This window comes from Chiloscyllium plagiosum, unplaced genomic scaffold (assembly GCF_037043375.1).
Source record: "Chiloscyllium plagiosum isolate Xiang-an unplaced genomic scaffold, Cpla_swu_hap1 HiC_scaffold_8, whole genome shotgun sequence".
Taxonomy (NCBI): domain Eukaryota; kingdom Metazoa; phylum Chordata; class Chondrichthyes; order Orectolobiformes; family Hemiscylliidae; genus Chiloscyllium; species Chiloscyllium plagiosum.
The window spans coordinates 84,797,343-84,819,081 of record NW_028270146.1 but is presented as its reverse complement, the minus strand read 5'-3'; the positions used below and the strand labels follow the sequence as shown (position 1 = coordinate 84,819,081).

Genomic DNA, 21,739 nt, shown 5'->3' with positions numbered 1-21,739 from the left:
TGGACTTACAGCAAGCTTTTAATCAAGTTGCAAATAACCAGAACCCAGAAAATAAATCAGGAATACTGACAGCATCTCTCAGCAAATGCTGAAGAATTGGGAACCCTTATGTGCAAACGCAGATACCTATTCTGCTGCTATAATGTTGGCCAGGCAGGGTGCACCACGTTATTCAAGAGAAATTTCTTGAGTCTTTTTCAAATTAAATGTTTCTTCACATTCTATTCACTACTTCACTTAGACTTGGCGTGAAGCCCAGACTATTTTCCAAGCTTCCCCAACATCACTTGATGTATTACACCGTTGTTTACAGGTCACTTATTAACACCTTGACTCTACACCTATGTGTATCCTCTGTATTGTTACTAACCTGGAAACGAAGGATGATGGTCCAGATGAGACCAAGTGTAAGCCTGTGGCTCCCATCAACAATGTCATGTGACCCCATGTTTTCCAGGTGCACTTTCTGTTCTTTCAGAAACTGAAGAGCCTTGTCCACATTTTCCAAACAATGTATGCGCATCCGACCTTTGGTTGGCTTTGGCTAATTACAAAGGTAATAACATAATGGCTTTAGTTAAAAAGGAAAATGCACAATAAAATAATCATAGAATGCAATGCAAGTAATGGCAGTTAATAAAACATAAGCAATTAATACATATATAACACATGTTGTTTCTTTTACCCTTCCACTTAGCCTCCTGGGCCTTAATGAATCATGCTCAAATCTTCTCAATCCTAATCTTGATGCAAGTCCATTAAATAGCACATAATTGACAATAATTGAGCACTACAGTGGCAATCACTGGTATGAGAAGACTTAAAAATTCATACTGGATGTTCTTGAAAAGTTGGGATTGTATGTGAACTGTGGGAGTGGAGGAAGAATTCACAAAAACAATCCACACTGTATCCGAGCGGGGATAGTTAAGGTTGATACAAGATACCCCAGATGAATAAAACGGTCTCAATATTAACCTCCCTCACCTTGCTGCAATGGAGGGAAAAGGGCCAAGTAGTGAAAAATTTTTAAAAACTGATTATCACTTCTCAAGCCACTGCCTATACTGCTATAATGTGGTAATTCCTTTCACATGCAATCCCATGTTATAAGAAAATTGCGTGATAGCAGCACCATTTAAACTAATGGGGCCGGAATCGCATTGTAACCAATAGACACAATTCGTCAATTGTGTTCTAGCAAATTTGTATTAACGAAATGCATGTTATAGGAGAGCGACCTGTATGCTTGTGAAAATTTTAATTACGGTGGGTTTCAGGCATGCTGGGATCTTAGTACAGAAAAGTCACAAACATTTTTCAGTCAGACTGCGACAAGGAGCCGGAGTTGAATTTGACAGTTGCTGGTTGGGTTTCCAAGCCTGAGGAAGCCTAGCCTTGAAAGGGAGTTGGTTGGGAGGAAACAGGATTGCTTTCCCCACAATCGAAGAGGCCTTTGGCTTTCCCCATTGATTGCTGTTAATTAGATTCAAGCCAGATGGTGAAGTATGACACCAGACATAAATCCTTTTCTTGACACTAAGCTTATTCATAGAATGCAGCTTTATTTATCTCTGCCTCCTACCTAACTAGATCCCAGCAGTGAGGGGACTATGTACCCAAGTTACTTAACCATTTGATCCCCTCCAACCATTCATCCTTAACCTTAGCAGTACAATTAACACAACATTCACAACTGTGATCTGTAATGTACTGAAAATGGTCAGCTCCCTTTTCTCCAATTCTGTAATCCTGCTCACCCCCACCCCTCCCAAGGCTTGCTTTACCACATGTTAGCCGGTCAGGCTGTCAGCTTGGCCAGCTGCTTCGGGAAAGTGCAAGAAAAATGTAATTAAACCTCAGCAGGAACTTTGCATGGCTATCCTTGCCAAATTTATAATGTTGCACCTCTACACACTCACAGTCTCCCTCAAGTATCCAAGCCAAGTTTTTCCATTAGAGGACACTGATTGGCATTAAGAGAAAGAAAAATGTGAATTATGATTGTGCCCTCAAAAACAATTTAACAGATTGGCTGTTAAACAGAAGGCGATGGACTATGAAGTAGAGCCAAAACGTGTGGTGCTGGAAATGCACAGCAGGTCAGGCAGCATCCAAGAAGCAGGAGAGTCGACATTTCAGGCATAAGCCCTTCATCAGGAAATTGGGTAGGGGGGGTAAGGGAGTGGAGATATAAATAGGAGAGAGGTGGGGCTGGGGGCGGGGGGGGGGGGGGAGATTGGAAAGCAATAGGTAAATGAAGGTGGGGGGATGATGGTGATAGTAATAGGTCGGAGAGGAGAGTGGAGCGGATAGTTGGGAAGGAAGATGGACAAGTAGGACAGTTCAAGAGGACGATGCCAAATTGGAGGGTAGGATCTGGGATAAGGCGAGGGGAGGGGAGATGAAGAAACTGACAAAATCAACAGTGATGCCGTGTGGTTGGAGGGTGCCATGGCCAAAGATGAGGAGTTCTTCCTCCAGGTGTCAGGTGGCTTGGATTTGGCGGTGGAGGAGGCCCAGGACTTGCATGTCCTTGGCGGAGTGGGAGAGGGCGTTAAAGTGGTTGGCCACAGGGCGGTGGGGTTGTTTGGTGTGCTTGTCCCGGGGTCAGTCTGATTTCAGCACAAATAAAAATAGCAGGGCAAAATGGACAAGCTCTGAATGGAGATCAGAGTGAGGCAAATTCTGTAAAGTCCAGATGGTCTATCAAAACAAAGTGAAAATGATCTGTGCAAAATTCAAAACAGTCAATACTTTGAAGACTACTCCCAAGGGTTTCTCCCAGATCTACTTGCACTTCTTTGGTCTTGATGATGTTTTCAACATTTATAATACAATAACTATACAGTAAGTTGCTGCTGGACACAAATTTAAAAGGAACACTGATTTTGTGTGTGCAGTTACAGTGCTCCACCTCACAGTGGCGTTAGCCACAAATGCAGCCTTATATCAATGTAGCAGTAAGTAGAATAGAACCAATTAAAATTCTACACGACAGAAAGAGGCCAATCGACCCATCATATCTGTACCAGCTCCCAAAAGAGCGACCCAGCTAGTTCCATTCACCAGCCCTATCTGTGTAACCCTCTAAACTCAACACTTTCAAATATATAAAAGCAAATTACTGCGGATGCTGGAATCTGAAACCAAAAGAGAAAATGCTGGCAAATCTCAGCAGGTCTGGCAACATCTGTAAGGAGAGAAAAGAGCTGATGTTTCGAGTCTAACTGCCCCTTTGTCAAAGCGAGCTCCCAGACCTGCTGCCAGACCTGCTGAGATTTTCCAGCATTTTCTCTTTTACTTTCAAATATATATTCAGCTGTCTTCTGAAACTTTGTCGGGAATCTGCCTCCACCACACTCCCAGACAGTGCTTTTCAAATCCTAACAATTCTCTGAGTAAAGGAGTTTCTACACACACAGTATGTGAAAACTCTTCATCAAATGCTGGCCGAAACGCTTTCATTTTTCAGAAAGATTAGGAAAGCAGTGAAAAAGTCATAAATGCTCGCTGAATATTCTGACCTTAATTATTCTGATGTTGAACTCAACCATCACTGCACAAGACAGCGAAAACAACAAACCATGAATTCCAAGAGATTGTGCAACATACCAAGTGCTCTCCTGAGAGAATTTCCAGCAGTTTAATCAACATACGGCCATCTCGGAGGTCAGTGTACAGATCTGTAATGCGGCAGGTTACGCGTGCCAAGTGGGAGTTCACCCATTTTGTAAAGGTCTTCTTCTGCACCACTTCACGTTCATCTGTGAAACAATGAATCAAGCAATCAATCAATATCTGTCTTGAACACATTTATACCTAAAACCATCAATGGGTGTCCAGGCTTGTGTTGCTTAGCAGTAACAGCAGTGACAAGTGCTTCAAATTCAAATCACGCTCATGTTGACCCTGTCTGGAAATATTTCAAATCCCGTTTATATTCTCATTCGGTTGCATTCCTGAATGGTTGAAGGAAACTAAATGGGAGCAAATTAGTAAAACTGACCATAATTATTGCTAACTGCAACTTAACTTTGGTGATGGAGTGTGTGGGTAACATCTAAAGAGGAGTGGTGATTTTACAATGAGGATGATGCATGGAGTTCAAGTTATAAAACACATTTTACTGATGGACTAAACTTGGAGTCGCTGGCTGTACAATAAAGCCATTCTTTTAAATTACAGAATGCTGCTGCTAATTTGTGTCAATGATTTTGCACGCACTGCATTCGTGATCACAATGAAATGAAATGAATCTTGCTATAGTCCGAGAGGTCGAAAGGCTGCTCTTTCACTAGAGAGAGAGAGAGAGAGAGATGACTGGTAGGATTACAGCCATACCACTTAAAGAATGAATGCTTCCCAATGTGGAAAGACAAAATACTATTTTCAGATGTTCAATAAGGCACTAGATGAGGTCAAAGAGCTCGTTGTCTGTTAATCCTCTTCATCAAACTGGTGCATAGTATGGGAAACCAATGATATCACTACTGATTTTGTTATATATGTGGGACTTTACAAGATGGCCGTATCTTAAATTGTCTCTTTTAACTTAACCTGAAACACAAAGCTCTAGATGGGGCAGAAGATAGTTATATTAAATCTCTGCCTGGAGACAGATCCATGTGCTCTTGGCTGCTGTGGGAAAGAAACTCAAACCAAAACCTATTGGAAATACAAGTGACAGTTTTCATGCCTTGACACAGTGGAGGGACAGCAGCTTCTAGGAGATACAAACTAAAAGAGAGACATAAAGAAGATCCTGTTGTGTGGAAACAGAATGTTAGTAAGAATTAGGGTTTCTTTTGTTCGAAGGGTGGGTTTAGAACAGTCAGGACATTTGGATATACAAAGAACAAGGGAATCACTGAGATGTGACTTATTGACCCAAGTCAAATACAAGAGACTTTGACTAGTGGACTGAATGTCGAAAAATTGGAAGTTGCAACTTGGCAAGGCAGAGAGAAGACATTCTCTTGTGAAACTGAGAAGAACATAAAGTTTAGCCTTTCTAACAAATACATGAATTCATCCATATATCATTGTAATTATTTTTAATCAGCCAGCACCTATGGCATACTTCCAGGCAGGCAGGACTTGAACTGTTGAAATCTGGATTTTCAGGCCCAGAAATAGAGATACTGCCATTGTGAGACAAGACAATATAGATATTTTAATCAATATGTGCACATCTTGAGAGAAGATGAGACTTCAATCCATCCCTCTGAATCAGAGGTAGGGACATCACAACTGCACAACACAAAGCTTCCTTGTGATGTTATACATTTTAAAAATCTGCCTGAAATGCAGTACAGTGTGAAATGAACTGTAAAACAGTTAGTTATTGCAAATGTACCTTTATTCTGTTTGGATGTATTTCTTAACTGTAAGCACTGTTTGCTTGAGAATAAGGAGAACAAAACCGTACAAGAACAGGCCCTTCAGCCCTCCAAGCCTGTGCTTACACATTTAGGCCTTCCATACTGAAACTGTCTTCACTTAAAGGATCCATATCCCTTCCCATTCATGTATTGTCCAGGTGCTTCTTGGATGCTGCTATTGTGTCTGCTTCCACCACCTCCTCTGGCAGCATGTTCCAGACACTCATCATCATTTATGTGAAAAACGTGCCTCTCACACCTCTTTTAAACTTCTCCCCTCATACTTTGATCTGTGTCCCCTAGTAACGACCCACCACCCTGGGGAAAAAAGATGCATACCTTCCACTCTATCCATGCCATTCACAGTCTTATAGACTTCTAACAAGTTGCTCCTCACACTCCTGCACTCCAGTGAAAATGAAACCAGTGTACCCAGCCTTTCTGCATAGTTAAAATCCACCGTTCTGGTAAACCTTTTCTGTACTCTCTCCAAAGCATCCACATCCTTCTGGTAGCGTGGTGATCAGAACTGTGCGCAATATTCCAAGTGTAGCCAAACTAAAGTTCTCATAAAGCTGCAGCATATCTTGTCTATAATTATACTCAATGCTGCTTCCAATGAAGGCAAGCATAACATAAGCCTTTTTTACTACCTTATCTAGCTGCGCTGCCACCTTTGGTGATCTGTAGAGCTGTACACCCAGATCTCTCTGCATAGCAATACGCCTAAGCATTCTGTCATACACTGTATAATTTCCACTTGTACTTGACTTGCTAAATATATCACCTCACATTTATCCGCATTAAACTTCATCTGCCATTTTTCTGCCCCTGCCTCCAACTGATCAAATCCTACTGTATTCCCTGACAATCTTCCTCACTATCAGCAGCTCCACCAATCTTTGTGTCGTTGGCAAACTTACTAATTAGACCAGCTACATTTTCCTCGAAATCATGCTGTAGATTACAAACAGCGGAGATCCTAGCATTGATCCCTGTGGAACGCTCTCAGCCCTCCATTCTGAAAAGCATCCTTCCACCACTACCCTCTGCCTCCTATGGCTAAGCTAGTTCTATATCTATCTTGCCACCTTACTCCTGATACCATGTGATTTTGCCTTTTTTACTGGGACAAAACGCTTTACTGTTGTCCATGTGGACAACATCAACCACTTATCCTTCAATCAGCTTTGTCACCACCTCAAAAAATCCAAACGAGTTAGTGAGGCACAATCTCCTCCACCCCCCTCCCCGACCACTCCCCTCCCCCCCCCACCCCCACAAAACCAGGTTGTCTATCACTAATAAGTCCATTTGCCTCTGAATGCACGTAGATCTTGTCCCTGAGAATCTTTTCCAATAATTTCCCAACCACCGATGTGATACTCACAGGCCTGTAACTTCCAGGATTGTCCCTACTACCCTTCTTAAACAGTGGGACAACATTGGCTATTCTTCAGTCCCCTGGGACTTCACCTGTTGCCAAAGAGGATACAAAATGCTCCAGCAATTTGTTCTCTTGCCACCCTCAATATTCTGGGATAAATCCCACTAGGAACTGGGGACATATCTACCTTAATACTTTCTAAGACACACAACATTTCTTCCTTCCCTGAGATCATCCTCCACCAATTCCTTGTTGTTGGTTCTTTTGGGACTTCACCTAACTTTTCTAGCTCGACACAGGTTCCCTCCTTTGTTCTTCAGTGGACCAACCCTTTCCCTGGTTACCCTCTTGTTCTTAAATATGTATAAAAAGCCTTGGGATTCTCCTTAATCCTGTTTGCTAATGACTTTTCATGATCTCTTTTAACCCTTCTAATTCCTTGTTTAAGTTATTTCCTACTTTCCTTATATACTTCACAGGTTTCGGCTTCTCATCCTCCTAGACCTTTTGTATGCTTCCTTTTTCTTTCTAAAGTCACAACATTCCTGGGAATCTCAGGCTCACCTAACTTGCCATACCTATCCTTCATTCTCAAAGGTAGATGCCGCTCCCGAACTCTTCACAACTACCGTTTGAAACACCCCCAGATATCAGATGTTGATTTACCCTCAAACGACCGCCTCCCATCAAAGTTCTCCAGTCCCTGCCTAATATGGTTGTAGTTCGCCTTCCTCCAATTTAACACATTCACCCAAAGACTGCTGTTATCCCTATCCATGAGTATCTTAAAACATAGTCGCTACTCCCAAACTGCTCCTCCACTGAAACTTCATTCATCTAGCTGGGCTCATTTACTAAAACCAGGTCCAGTAATAACCACTTCCCTGGTTGGACTGTTTCAATATTGCGGCAAGAATCCCTCCTGAATCATCCTCACACATTCCGCCCCATCCAAACCCCCAGAGTGAGTCCCAGTCAAACAGGGAAGTTAAAATCAACCACCACAACATCCCTGCTATTTTTACATCTTTCCAAAATCTGTCTGGATATTCTCTCCTCTATCACCTGCTGGCTGTTGGGCAGCCTGTATTGTGATTTCGCCTTTCCTATTCCTGAGTTCTACTCACATTGCCCTGCTGCATGAGTCCTCTGATGTATCCTCACTCAGTACAGCTGTGAGATACTCCTTTATCAGTAATGCAACCCCCCCCCCCCACTCTTTTACCTCCCTTTCTATGACACCTGAAACATCTAAAGCCTGAATCATTTTTAGTGCATTTGTTATAGTAAAAAGACTTAAAATGGAAAAATTTTTCAATCATAGAATTCCTACAGTTTAGAAGCAGGCCCTCCAGCCAACAGCCTGAAGTCACTCCGCATTTCCCATGGCTGACACACCTAGCCTGCACAGCCCTAGACACAATGAGCAGTTTAGCATGGCCAATCCACCTAACCTGCACATCACTGGGCGGAAACCAGGTGAAACCCACGCAGACAAAGTGTTACGACATGGAGTAAACTTTCCTGCTTAATTTAAACTGGCAACATAAAAAAGATTTATCCCGTGCAGTAATCTGTGAAAATTCAAGAGGCCAAGAACTACTTAAAGTAAAACTTAACAACTTTATTTCTTAAAGTATAACAGAGAATGATTAACTAACAACTATTTACAACTCCTTCCTCTAACTATCTTTTACCTTCCCCTTCTACAATAAAACCTCCCGATTAAGATTTACAAAACTTCTTACCTCAAAACCAGGCAGCTTTTGGTTCTTCTCTATATTCCGGTCTTCTTTCTTTTTTCTTAGGGATTCTGCTTCATAGGTTACTGATTGATAAAGGTACCTTTAAGAGAGCTATTTTTTGTGCTGGCTTGGCAGTTCTCCTCCCAATTGTTCAATTTTCCCTGGTCTTAAACCCCCAAACCATTGGATTATGTCAATGGCTTTTAAGGTTCCTAATATATTAAATTCAAACTTGATTGGAGTTTGGTTTTTTTGGGGGTATAATTTAAATTAATTAAATTAATTTGAATCTGTTTTTGTCTCCAGGCAATCATCTATCCTAGCTACCCCAGTAGTTGTTACACTGTTACACTGTATCTTATTGAGACCACTTGGTGCTGTCACTGCTAGCTTTTAACTCTCTTAAAGGTACAGTACACCCACATCTTCAGAACAACAGGGAGAATGTGCAAATTCCACACAGGCTCCACCTGAGAGTCGAATTGAAGCCATTTTCCTGTGAGGCACTGTGATAACCATTGAGCTACCCTGTTGTGGTTATGTTTGCCGAGCTGGGAATTTGTGTTGCAGACGTTTCGTCCCCTGTCTATGTGACATCCTCAGTGCTTGGGAGCCTCCTGTGAAGCGCTTCTGTGATCTTTCCTCTGACATTTGTAGGTGTTTGAATCTGTCACTTCCGGTTTTCAGTTCCAGCTGTCTGCTGCAGTGTTCGGTATATTGGGTCCAGATCAATGTGCTTATTTATTGAATCTGTGGATGAGTGCCATGCCTCTAGGAATTCCCTGGCTGTTCTCTGTTTGGCTTGTCCTATAATAGTAGTGTTGTCCCAGTCGAATTCATGTTGCTTGTCATCTGCGTGTGTGGCTACTAAGGATAGCTGGTCGTGTCGTTTCATGGCTAGTTGGTGTTCATGGATGCGGATCGTTAGCTGTCTTCCTGTTTGTTCTATGTAGTGTTTTGTGCAGTCCTTGCATGGGATTTTGTACACTACATTGGTTTTGCTCATTCTGGGTATCGGGTCCTTTGTCCTGGTGAGATATTATCTGAGAGTGGCTGTTGGTTTGTGTGCTGTAATGAGTCCTAGTGGTCGCAGTAGTCTGGCTGTCAGTTTGAAGCAACCGATTCAAACCACTACAAATGCCAGAGGAAAGATCACAGAAGTGCTTCACAGGAGGCTCCCAAGCGCTGAGGATGTCACCTGGACAGGGGACGAAACATCTGCAACACAAATTCCCAGCTCGGCGAACAGGACCACAACAACGAGCACCCGAGCTACAAATCTTCTCACAAACATTGAGCTACCCTTTTCTTCACTTTATTTGCATTGGTTGATAGAAAATTCATTTTATTTAAGGTAAAGGTTTCAACAGAGATTATAACAATATTTATATATAAAATCTAGTAAACTCTAAAGAAACTTCAAATAGTCAAATAATACTGTATATGAAAGTCCAATATCCCAGTCATCTTTACTACATATTTACTATTGAACAACATATTCTAAACATAAATAATTCAGTTTATATCACATAATGCAAAATCATTTGTATCTACAAAGCAACAGACCGACCAATAGCTTTTAACATGTGTGGCTGAGTCAAACTTCACAATAAATACTCCATGATTGAGACAGAAACTGGTGACTATCATCCAGTGGTATATTTATCTAAGTTTAGAAATATTCTCAAAGAACATCCACTGACTTCTTTTAATTTTACGCTACTGACACCCCTCGCCAGTTTTCTAACTGATATCATTACCAATTATTGGAGATACTTTATATTTATGACAGAAATAATGATTCGTGGATACTTCAGAAAAAAAAACAAGCAAACCACTTTGGCCAGGCTCAAATGACACTAGTGGCTCCATGTCAAGAGTACTACATAGTCCCTTTCCAACATCCTGCAGTTGTGAAAGAACTAAGGTCATTCTGCTATAACATCAATGCAAATTCGCAGTAACGCAATTGACAGATTGGGAACACCGTTTCTAAAGCATGAATATTCAAAAGGTGTATTGGCTGCAATGCGATTACATTGCCAACACTAAGTGTTGTTCCTAAAGTGCGATTTTTCTATAATACAGGGTTACACAAGAATGCAACCATCACATTATGGAAGAACTGACTGTATAGTCATACTACTGCAAGCTTTTCTATTATCATGGTAAAATTTGAGATACACCATTTGAGATCCAGTATTTTCTAATGACACGAATGCTAGGTTAGGGAACACATTATGAATACCATTTAATCTTTTATGGTGAGAGACAGGATGTTGAGGCCCTGTCCAATATTCAGGATAAGCATGTTCAAGCCAATGAGGCTCAAACAGTCTTTGATTGAATAGCAGCCAAAGATGTGGTCTCCCTTATCTAATAGAAACCCATCTTGTTCTGTGATACTGTATACAATAGGGGTGGTCTTGCTACATCAGGGGATTCGCAGCTGGATAGGCCATCATCATCCATCCTTCAATGCAGCAGAACAGCACTATGGCTGTGGGTTGTGAGAAGTGATGGGAATAAGAGAGACTGAAACTATTCAATGGAGTTCAATTGGGATAAGAACTTAGCTGTAAGCCACCCCACTTCCTTCTACCAGCTCATGTAGAGACAGAGTCAGAAACAAAATCCAGCCCAATGTCCCCACCAGTTTCATGGAATAGTACACCCATGTGAACAAATTTCAGCTCCATATGAATAAACGGGCTTTTGTTCCCTTTTTTTGCATTTAAGAATGTATTATGATTTGGAGATGTCGGTGTTGGACTGGGGTGTACAAAGTTAAAAATCACACAACACCAGGTTATAGTCCAACGGGTTTAATTGGAAGCACACTAGCTTTCGGAACGACGCTCCTTCATCAGGTGATAGTCACTATCACCTGATGAAGGAGCGTCGCTCCGAAAGCTAGTGTGCTTCCAATTAAACCTGTTGGACTATAACCTGGTGTTGTGTGATTTTTAAGAATGTATTAGTTATTGAAGTAGCAATAGGTATGCACATGATCAATGAATTACAGCACTGGATCTGTCTGAGTAGTTAATATATCAACAAAATGTATGTAAGTGTAATAGTACATAAAAAGCTGATGCATCTTTCCACTAATCAAGCTAAAATGCATAATGCACTTAAATATATTTGAACTGTGCCTTTTATAATTGTTTACTTATTTGATAATTTTATGTCAGACCCATTTTACTGCTTCTCTGTCTGAAAACGATCATAATATTAGCTGTGGCCAGTGATAGCTGTCTGAAATTAGAAGGTTCCAGGTTCACGTCCCATTGCAAGGACTGGAGTGTAAACTCGAAGGTGACACTCCAATGCAGTACCAAGTGGATGCTGCACTGTCAACAAAGCCATCTTTCAGAAGAAGCCTTAAAATAAGGTGTCATCTTCCCTCAGAGATGGGTACTGAAGGTCACATGGCTCTATTATAAAAAGACATGAATTCTCCACAGTATCATGGCCAATGCTTATTCCTTGAGTGATGCCACAAAAGCCTTTACTTCACTGCTGTTTGTGGCACCTTGTGCACGAATTGTTTTTCCTGCATTACAACAGAGATTACATTTCATAAGTCATTCATTAGCTGGAAAGCGCTTTAGGACATCTTGATGTCACAAAGGCAAGTTTTTCTTTTCTTTAAAATGTTTTAATTTTATTCAGAACACTATTTATTACCTCTAAACAGGAGGTTGCATGGAAGGGTACAAAGGAGTATGTAATCCTGAGATCCATTCAACCCACTATTTTCAAAACAGTCTATCTGAAAATTGTAGAACGACTGAGCATATGAAAACAGATTGGATCATGGCTATTTTTTAAGCACATACAGTTAATTCTGTATTGGGGAGAATAAAAGAGGCAGAGGCAGAAAGAGAGATGGCCTCTATTAAAACAAAATAGAATATACACACTTGGGATGAATTTATTGTCAGGTTCAGCAAGATTGTCGCATCGTAATTCACCCCCATTATAACAGGAATCACATCCTTCCAAAAATGAATGGAAACAAATGACAGTCATCAGTTGTGGCGAGTGAAAACTCTTATGCTAACGTGTGAAGCATTATGTAACAGTCTGCCTGATATCAGATAGTGCCTTGTACTAACACAAGATATAATCATACGTGTATAACCATTGGGAGATAAAATTAATGAGCTACTGTAGAACTGCTTATCTGTCATTTATTATCACACTCAACCTGAATGAATGGCACAGGGATCAAACACACTTCTTAAATAGTAAATAATCAATTGTCAGATTAAAAAACTCCTGCATTCAATTGGTCAAGCATAATTGGTCTCCAGCATCGATGTTGAGTAAGTATGAAATACTGAGTTGTGGAAAAGCCAAAGGACACAAGCATTCTGACATGATGTTTCCAGTGGGTTTTCTCATTCTTAATGTCACTGGAAAAGGTACTATTTTCTTAACAGATGGGTCAGTCAAGAAAACTCCCAACTTGACTTCAGTATTTTCTGGTGCTACAAACAAAAACTTAATTTACAAGGAATAGATTAGATTAGATTAGATTACTTACAGTGTGGAAACAGGCCCTTCGGCCCAACAAGTCCACACCGACCCGCCGAAGCGCAACCCACCCATACCCCTACATCCACCCCTTTAACCTAACACTACGGGCAATTTAGCATGGCCAATTCACCTGACCCTGCACATCTTTGGACTGTGGGAGGAAACCGGAGCACCCGGAGGACACCCACGCAGACACGGGGAGAATGTGCAAACTCCACACAGTCAGTCGCCTGAGTCGGGAATTGAACCCGGGTCTACAGGTGCTGTGAGGCAGCAGTGCTAACCACTGGGCCACCGTGCCGCCCACTGAATAGATTCAAGCATTATTTCTCAAGGAATAGATACTGCCAAGTATCACATTACCCGTTACTACTAATTAGATGCAGCTTAAAAGAGTAACATCAGGGCCTGTGGTATGCTTGACTGGTTGAAACAATAGTATTGCTATTCATTAGAGCCACCCTACATAGATTTGAATCCTGTTTTCTGCACCTCTTCTCACTCCAGATTTTAAGGTTTTTGTGGTGCAGTTCCTATCTCTGGGTCAGAAGGTTCGAGTTTAAATTCTACCTCTGCTATACATGCCAAACAGGCTGATTTAACAAAGGGTGACGTCAAATTTAACCACAAAGTTAGCCATCTTACTACATTCATAATGTAAATACTTAAACAGTTACAGACAGTTAAACTACAGGGCACTACTGTCAAGACACAAACAACCCAGTGAGAGAAGACATGGTATAAACAAACAGAGTACCCATCCTTAATTCAATCTTAAGAATATAACAGGCAGGACAAAAAACATCTTTTGGCTGGCAGTAATGAAACAAATGGTCTGATACAACAGTACCTGAGAGATTACACAAATACTTCACTTCTTCAGGAGTGTAATACTCCACTTAAGAAATATTTGAACACTTCTCAACTTTCTAGTGAAAGAAAAGTCTAAATATTAAATGGCCTTAAAACGAAAACACATTCTGAACTTTTTTTTTGTATTTTCTTACTTCAGACAGCAAACTACTGTGTGCTCTGTATCCCTAAATACAAATGTAGTACTGGACACCGTCCATGGTCCTTTACTTCAATAACAGTGTACTTGTTGTAGTTATTGGTTGTTTTGTGAAACTGAGGCTGAGGGGTGACCTTATAGAGGTTTACAAAATTATGAGGGGCATGGATAGGGTAAATAGGCAAAGTCCTTTCCCTGGCGTCGGGCAGTCCAGAACTAGAGGGCATAGGTTTCGGGTGAGAGGGGAAAGACATAAAAGAGACCTAAGGGGCAACTTTTTCACACAGAGGGTGGTACGTGCATGGAATGAGCTGCCAGAGGAAGTGGTGGAAGCTGGTACAATTGCAACATTTAAGAGGCATTTGGATGGGTATTGGAATAGGAAGGGTTTGGAGGGATATGGGCCGGATGCTGGCAGCTGGGACTAGATTGGGTTGGGATATCTGGTCGGCATGGACGGGTTGGACCGAAGGGTCTGTTTCCATGCTGTACCTTTCTATGACTCTATGACAAGCACTTTCCATTTCATTGGGTCAGAATACATGTACCATACACAGCACTCAATGGTTATTTTCATATCTTTGCACACTTACACAACAAGTAGTGAAATGCTTCACCATCAGATTAACATGGTGCCCACTGGTTAAGCCCATGGAAAAAGTTCTCATTGTCATATTCTTTAAAAAATAAAACAGAAATAGAGCCATTGGTTCAATGGCCTACTTATAGTAAGAAGGATCAAAAGGCTTCAAGGATTTGTGTGCCAAAGGTGAAGGGGGTCACTAAAATCCAACAGACATGAGCTAGCCACTTGATGTCAAAACGAAATTCAAAGTTCTGGTCTCCACTGACTGATAAGGGAGACGCAAAATCCTATGACGGGAAGCTGGGGTATTCAAGCTGGTGACCAGTTTGGTTAAAGTAAAGTTCTTAGCACTGGTTCACCTGTATTCTGGATAACTCTCTGCTAAAACAATTCAGTGACTCCTTTTTGAAGGCGCAAAGTAGCTTGCCCATTGTTTCAGATTATGTCTTTCAAACACAGTACAGTTTGAACGCTGCGGAAATGCAACATCACACACTGCTACTGAGACGCCAGGGATCTTGCCTGCCATCTTTACAGCTGGTGACAGACTCACTGATCTGAAGCCAGCAACTCTTGAAAGCAGCAGTGTTATGGAGGGGGCCATGACTGTTGGTGGAAGATCAAGCTGAAGTCCCAGGATTAGGGAGGAGTCAGGACATTACAACAGGGCTGGGGAATTTGTTTTATAGGCTGGGCATCTCAAAAGCATTGGCAGGGGTGATGCCCAACGGGCAACCTGGTGTCAGCTCCCCCACTTAGGCGGTGATTGTCTCTGATCCAGGCTCATCCCACATTCCCCCAAACTGAGCTGGTGATCTGCACGAGTTAAGTAATAGCAATTGGGAACACTTAACAGCAATAGGACCACCTGCAGCCCAGTTAATCCCAGTATTGAGGGATAAGATTATAAAATGTGATCCCTCATTAGTCAGTCAAGGAGCTCATCTCGCAGAAAGGTGAGTGTGCACTTTTCTGCCCAAAACTCAGTTCAATGCCCTACCCACCTTCAGGCTTGTCATCTCTGAGAGTAAAAGACTTCATCCCCCATAGATACAACAATGGTGCAGCAAATGAAAATAGACAAGGTACATTAAGAATGGTCAGCTAGAAATCTGTGACAGCAAAAGATTTTGTGTCTAAATATATACTGAAGTGGCAGAAAGCCAATAATTGGCATGTGGATCTTGTTAAATTCTAAAGGTTATTTTTCAGCAAATAGCCTTTCTGGAATGGCCCTGCGAAAGCATTTTTAATTTACTTCTGTGCTAAATCATGCTCAGTGAATTTAGCTGAAGCAGCGCTACACAAGAGACTCAGAGGAAACAAAAACTGAAAGTGGCAAAGCACAAAATAATGAAAAATCTCATGTAATCCCTGCAGGATTCAGAAGACAATTATTATGATTTATAAATAAGAATGTGTGTACACATCTCACAATAGATCCTGCACATCTCGGTTGCTGCAGTATTCCATCAGCCAGTAAGTTTCCCTTCATTATGGTGCATGGGCTGAATATTACAGGGCTGAGTACATGGTAAATGACTGATTGTTAATTGAGTATTCCTCTATTCTCTGAAGCACATTTAAGCAGAATCGTACATGCTTGTTAAATTTTAATTACTTCTTCGGCTGCATCGTACATTTGATTGAAGAAACTCAGAGATAACTAACCAGCCCTGACATCTCCTTCTCAAAGGAAAAGGAACTGTGGGCGATAACACCTTTGCAAGGTCAGAATTTGATGGTGATGCAACTATAAAAAAAACATAGCACAGTGATTCCGAAAGCTCAAGTCCATTTTGCCTGATCTCAGATCATAACAATAAATTTGAAAAGCATCTATAAAGAAACTAAATTGCCACTCAAGTGTAGTGCTGAAGGAGTGCTACACTATTGGAGATGCTGCGTTTGAGACAGTTAATCATTTGCCTGCTTAGATAGGTTGAAATGATTGCTTGGCACTATTTCAAGGAGAAGCAGGGATGTTACCCTTGGAATCCTGCCAAATTTCTCTTTTCTCTTCGGCAGCCCATCAGGGCTGAATACAACTTGTTTCCAGTCCAGTATAGTCTGTCCAGTTAGCCCAAGACTGGAAATCATAGAAACCCTACAGTGAGGAAGCAACCATTCAGCCCATCGAGTCCACACTCACCCTCCGAAGAGCATCCCACCTGGACTCACCCCTCTACCCTCTACCTGCTCATTTCTCATGGGGTGAATTGTTGCAGTAAGGAAGACAGGGGAAGAGTGTTGCCGTGATAGTCTACACAGATTACAGGTCTGTGGTGAATCCAATAGTAATAATCACGGCTTGCATGTCTTCATGCAATAGGTGGAGAATAGTGAAGAATTTCTATGGGCAGGCAAATTTGAGGAGAATGCTCCAGTATTCTTGCTGGTTGACAGTCAAACACTATTGTGTGGTTAAAAACATTCCTGTTGCTCCCTGCACTTTGTGTTGCTCTGAAGGTCATATCTACTGTGCTGATGAACAGGAGTCCACATCAGGAGGAGCTCTTAGCCACTGGGAAGGTACGACCGAGGAAGAATTTTGCAATGACCTTCCTTCTGACAGACAGCAGGGAGATCCCTTTGTAGTCATCATAATTGGCCTTATGTCCTTTTTTGTGGGTGGTCACAGTAGCTTCAGAGATCACGGGTATGTTCTTGCCTTTCCAAAGGCTGTGTACATGAATCTAGAGTGCTTCTTCACCATATCACAGTATTTCGGAGGGCATCGCATTTACACCTGCAACCTTTTTCGTTATCAGCTGTCATGTAGCCTTTGTAGCCTTTACAACCTCACGTTGGACTAGGGCTGCTGTAAGCTTGGGTCCACTGAAAGCTAAGAGCAGTGTGGAACCTATCAAGGACAGGTAGGAACCGAGCACTCACAATGGAATAAGCAATTCATGAATCTCCCCAAAAAAGACTCATTTCACAACCTGAGTGCCCTCAACAATATTCCTCGGCATGACCAATACCTATCCAATCAGTCAACATCACAAATCAAAAAAATCAAAAGAACTGGTCAATCACTCATTATTATTATTAGGAGTTTGCAGAGCCCACTTTGGCTGCTGCGTTTCCAACATTATAACAGCCACTACATTTCACAAAGTATTTCATTGGCTGTAAAGCACTTTAATATATCTGATGGTCACAATGTGAGTCTGTCTTCAAATTAAAGTCTGAAGTCAGCCTTTGTGGAGTAGCTATGTCTGAGGTAGTCTCGGATTCCTTTCTGGAGAACAGCCATTCTAAAACCAGAATTAGGAAAATAAATTCCCCTTTTATTAAAATAATGATACAATATGCCATTTTCTGTGTAATTCATGACCCATATATGAAATTGAGGTTTTAAATGCTGTTTCTGAAAGTGTAATTGTATTCAAGGCACATACATTTTGGAGGTAGGCAAACATTATGCTTTATTTTATTACCAGAGCAGAAAGGGAGCATTCTTCTATGAAATCAGCCCAGTTTCAGGCAGGTTCGTGGCAGACAATGATGGGAGGCCTATGTTATAAAAGTCCAGCCCCACTCACCTGGGAGATCCAGTCACTATTAGACCATATGCCATAGGAGGCTATTCAGCTCATCAAATCTATTCCAACATTCAATGAGATCATGGCTAACCTGATAATCTCCACCTCCACTTTCCTGCCTTTTCCATAAACTCCTTGATTCCCTTACTGATTATGACCATAAGGTACTGGCCATTTGACCCATTGAGTCTGCTCTGCTGTTCAATCATGGCTGATATGTTTCTCAATCCCATTCTCCTGCCTTCTCCCCATTCCTCTTGATCCTTTTCCTAATCAAGAACCTATCTATCTCTGTCTTAAAATATACTCAATGACTTGGCCTCCACAGCTTTCTGCAGCAATAAGTTCCACAGATCAGCCAATCTCCAGTGAAGAAAGTCCTCAGGTCCAAGTCTTTCTTACTAGTGGAAACACCTTGTCAGTGTCTGCTCTATCTAAGCCTCTCAGTGTTCTTTAAATTTCAATCAGATCCCCCCTCAACATTCGAAACTTCATCAAGTACAGTCCCAAACCACTCCTCTTATGACAAGCCTGTCATCCCCGGGATCATTCCTGTAAACCTCCTCTGGACCCCTTCTAATGCTAGCACATCCTTTCTTAGATACGGGACCCAAACTGCTCATAATATTCTAAATGCGGCCTGACCAGAGCCTTTTGCAGCCCGAGCAGTATATCTCTGTTCTTGCATTCTAGCCCTCTTCAAATGAATGCTAACATTGCATTTGCCTTCCTAACTACCAACTGAATCTACATGTTCACCTTGAGAGTCCGGAACTAGGGCTCCTCAGTCCCTTTGTGCTACAGATTTCCAAAGCTTTTCCCCATTTAGAAAATAATCGAAAAGTGTGGTGCTGGAAAAGCACAGGTCGGGCAGCATCCGAGGAGCAGGAGAATTGACGTTTCGGGCATAAGCCCTTCATCAGGACCCTCAGATGCTGCCTGACTGGTTGTGCTTTTCCAGCACCACACTTTTCAACTCTGATCTCCAGCATCTGCAGTCCTCACTTTCCCCGTTTAGAAAATGGCCTACATTTCTACTCTTCTTACCAAAGTTTATAATCTCACACTTTCCCATGTTGTATACCATCTGTCACTTCTGTGCCCAATCTCCTAGCCCACCCAAGTCCTTCTGCAGCCTCCCCACCTCCTCAACACTACATGTCTCTCCACGTACCTTTAGGTCATCTTAGCAATAATACATTCAGATCATTAATGTGTAATGTGAATACATGTAGTTGTGATCCCAACACTGACCCCTGCAGAATTCCACCAGCTGCCATTCTGAAATAGATCCATTAGCCCCCACTTTCTGCCTTTTGCCAATCAGCCAATTGTCTAACCTTGCAGTAGCTTGTTCCTAACACCCTGGGCTCTTATCTTATTTAGAGGCTTCCTGTGCAGCACCTCGTCAAGGATTTTGTGGAAGTCCAAATAGATCATATCCACTGGCTCTCCTTTGTCGAGTTTGCTCATTACCTCCGCAAAGAATTGTAGCAGATTTGTCAGACATGACCACCCCCCCCCCCAACCGATGAAATTGGACTGAGTCAGCCTTATTTTACCAACCTCATCCTTTATAATAGACTCTAAAATCTTACCAACCAGTGAGGTCAGGCCATCTAGCCTATAGTTTCCTGACTTCTGCCTCCCTCCTTTCTTAAACAGGCATGTTAACATTAGTTATTTTCCAAACCTCTGGGACTCTCCCTGACTCCAGTGATTCCTGAAAGATTATTACCAATGCCTCTACAATGTCCTCAGCTATCTCCTTCAAAATTCTGAGATGTAGTCCATCGGGTCCCAGTGATTTATCCACCTTCACAACTTCTAGCTTCCCCAGCACCTTCTACTTACTGATGGTCATTGTGCTCACCTCAGCCCAGAACGGCCTTCATCAGCTCCTACATCATGCACGTACACTACATTGCCTTGCTCTGCATCTCTATTTGTTTAGTTTTTAAATTGCTGTGTTTTTTTTAAATTTCACACTGGTCTTTCGATTTGTAATCTGTAAATATTTCTCCTACTTATCTTCAACCGAGAACAGATAGTCAAATTAGCAGCTATTACCAACCAGTGAACTTACAGCTTATCTGTGATGTCATTCCTTCTTTTGTGTTGAGCCCTCAATCCCGGGCTTCAAGTTTTCCCGCTAAAAATAAAATCTTACCAAATATGAATTTCAAAAAAGCAAGCAAAAAGCACCTCTTCCCTGCTGCACCAAATTCCCAAACTGCCTCCAAATTCCCCAACATTATGCCTCCGCATGCTATGTCTCATCCTGGATGTGACCTCCCATTTCTGACTGTGTGCAGCTGATTAAGAATCCATCTCAGCCTTGATTATATGTAATACATCACTTGTAATCAAACCCTGGAACTGCCACTGGCCATCTCTTACCCTCCAGCACCACAGTGCACCACAATGGTGGTGGGCAGAATCAGTATTGACATCTATTCCGTTAACTGAAAGTTCTGGCAGCTTCACTTGGAGTTGTGATATGACCCAGGAGACAGCATGGTAAAGGATTCAAGATTCCTCGCTAGGCCGAGAGGCCATTTTATTAGCCTCCTCTCCCTTCCAGTCAACCCTAACAGTGACCAGCTGGAACCCTCCATTTTAGCTTGGGACTTCAGATGGACATTTTTCTGACATTTTTCTCACATATTCAATCTTAAAAAAAAAGTTCCTAATTTCTTCTTTACGCTAGCATTTCACAGACACCTGTATTGATTGAATCACAACCTTGGAAATAGTGTTAGCATTTGAACTCCAGAACAGTAAATGGAAGTTAAAGTCCATCGGAAGAAAGTCCACCCAACAGGAAGAAAGTTCCCATTTATTTTCCCTTATTCTTTAAACAGTAATGTGAGCATTACTGTTGACTATCCTTAAATAGCTTCAAGGGAGTGATGGTGAGTCACCTTTTTGAACCACTGTTGTCCATCTGGTGTAGACGTACCCACAAGATTGCTCGGAAAGTCTTCAGCCTTCATCTTCCCAGCATGGCTGAACAAACTTATTTGGACAGGTTGCAGTACAATGGAAGTTGTCTGGGAATTGGCAGGATCAGTGAGATAATAGTCACCTAGAAGTGGCCAATATTTGACTATCTTACACTCCCAGTTCAACACTGAGTACAGAACTGACAGTAGAGTGTACCAAAATGCACAGCAATAAGTCCCCAGCCCATGTTTTCAAGCCTCAGAGCAGTATAATCATCTTTAGATGTGGTTATGCTTATTGGACATTTCATAAATAATCTAGACTTCGCTAAAAATTATACCAGAAATCAATTTAAGATGGTCATTCCGGCCCACAGTGTGATGCATTTGCCCATTTTATAAACTACATATAATAACGTCAAAGACTCTTTAGGCAAAAGAATTCAGACATATACTGCACCCTCATTGGGAGAAAGATGGGTGATGGAGACTTCCAATTTCTGCTGCATTCCCATGAGAACACCCTGACCAGAGTGTACTTGCCTGCGCTGAGACTGAAGACTGATATTTAACTATTCCTGCTGCAT

At 41.7% G+C, this 21,739-nt stretch overlaps 1 protein-coding gene across 7 annotated transcripts in view; it reads right to left on the bottom strand.

The window, feature by feature from the left end:
• Positions 1–21,739, bottom strand: part of LOC122553773 (spectrin beta chain, non-erythrocytic 1-like) — a 332,898-nt gene that overhangs the window by 129,354 nt on the left and 181,805 nt on the right. For all 7 annotated transcript variants that reach the window (XR_015757960.1, XM_043698081.2, XM_043698085.2 and 4 more), the window contains 2 exons: positions 3,616–3,767; positions 371–544 (listed from right to left, as the gene is read on the bottom strand). Coding sequence is in view for 6 of the 7 variants with exons in the window: in XM_043698081.2 (XP_043554016.2) it covers positions 371–544; positions 3,616–3,767 (326 nt within the window). In the remaining variant the exon portion in view is untranslated. The remainder of the gene's footprint in view (positions 1–370; positions 545–3,615; positions 3,768–21,739) is intronic.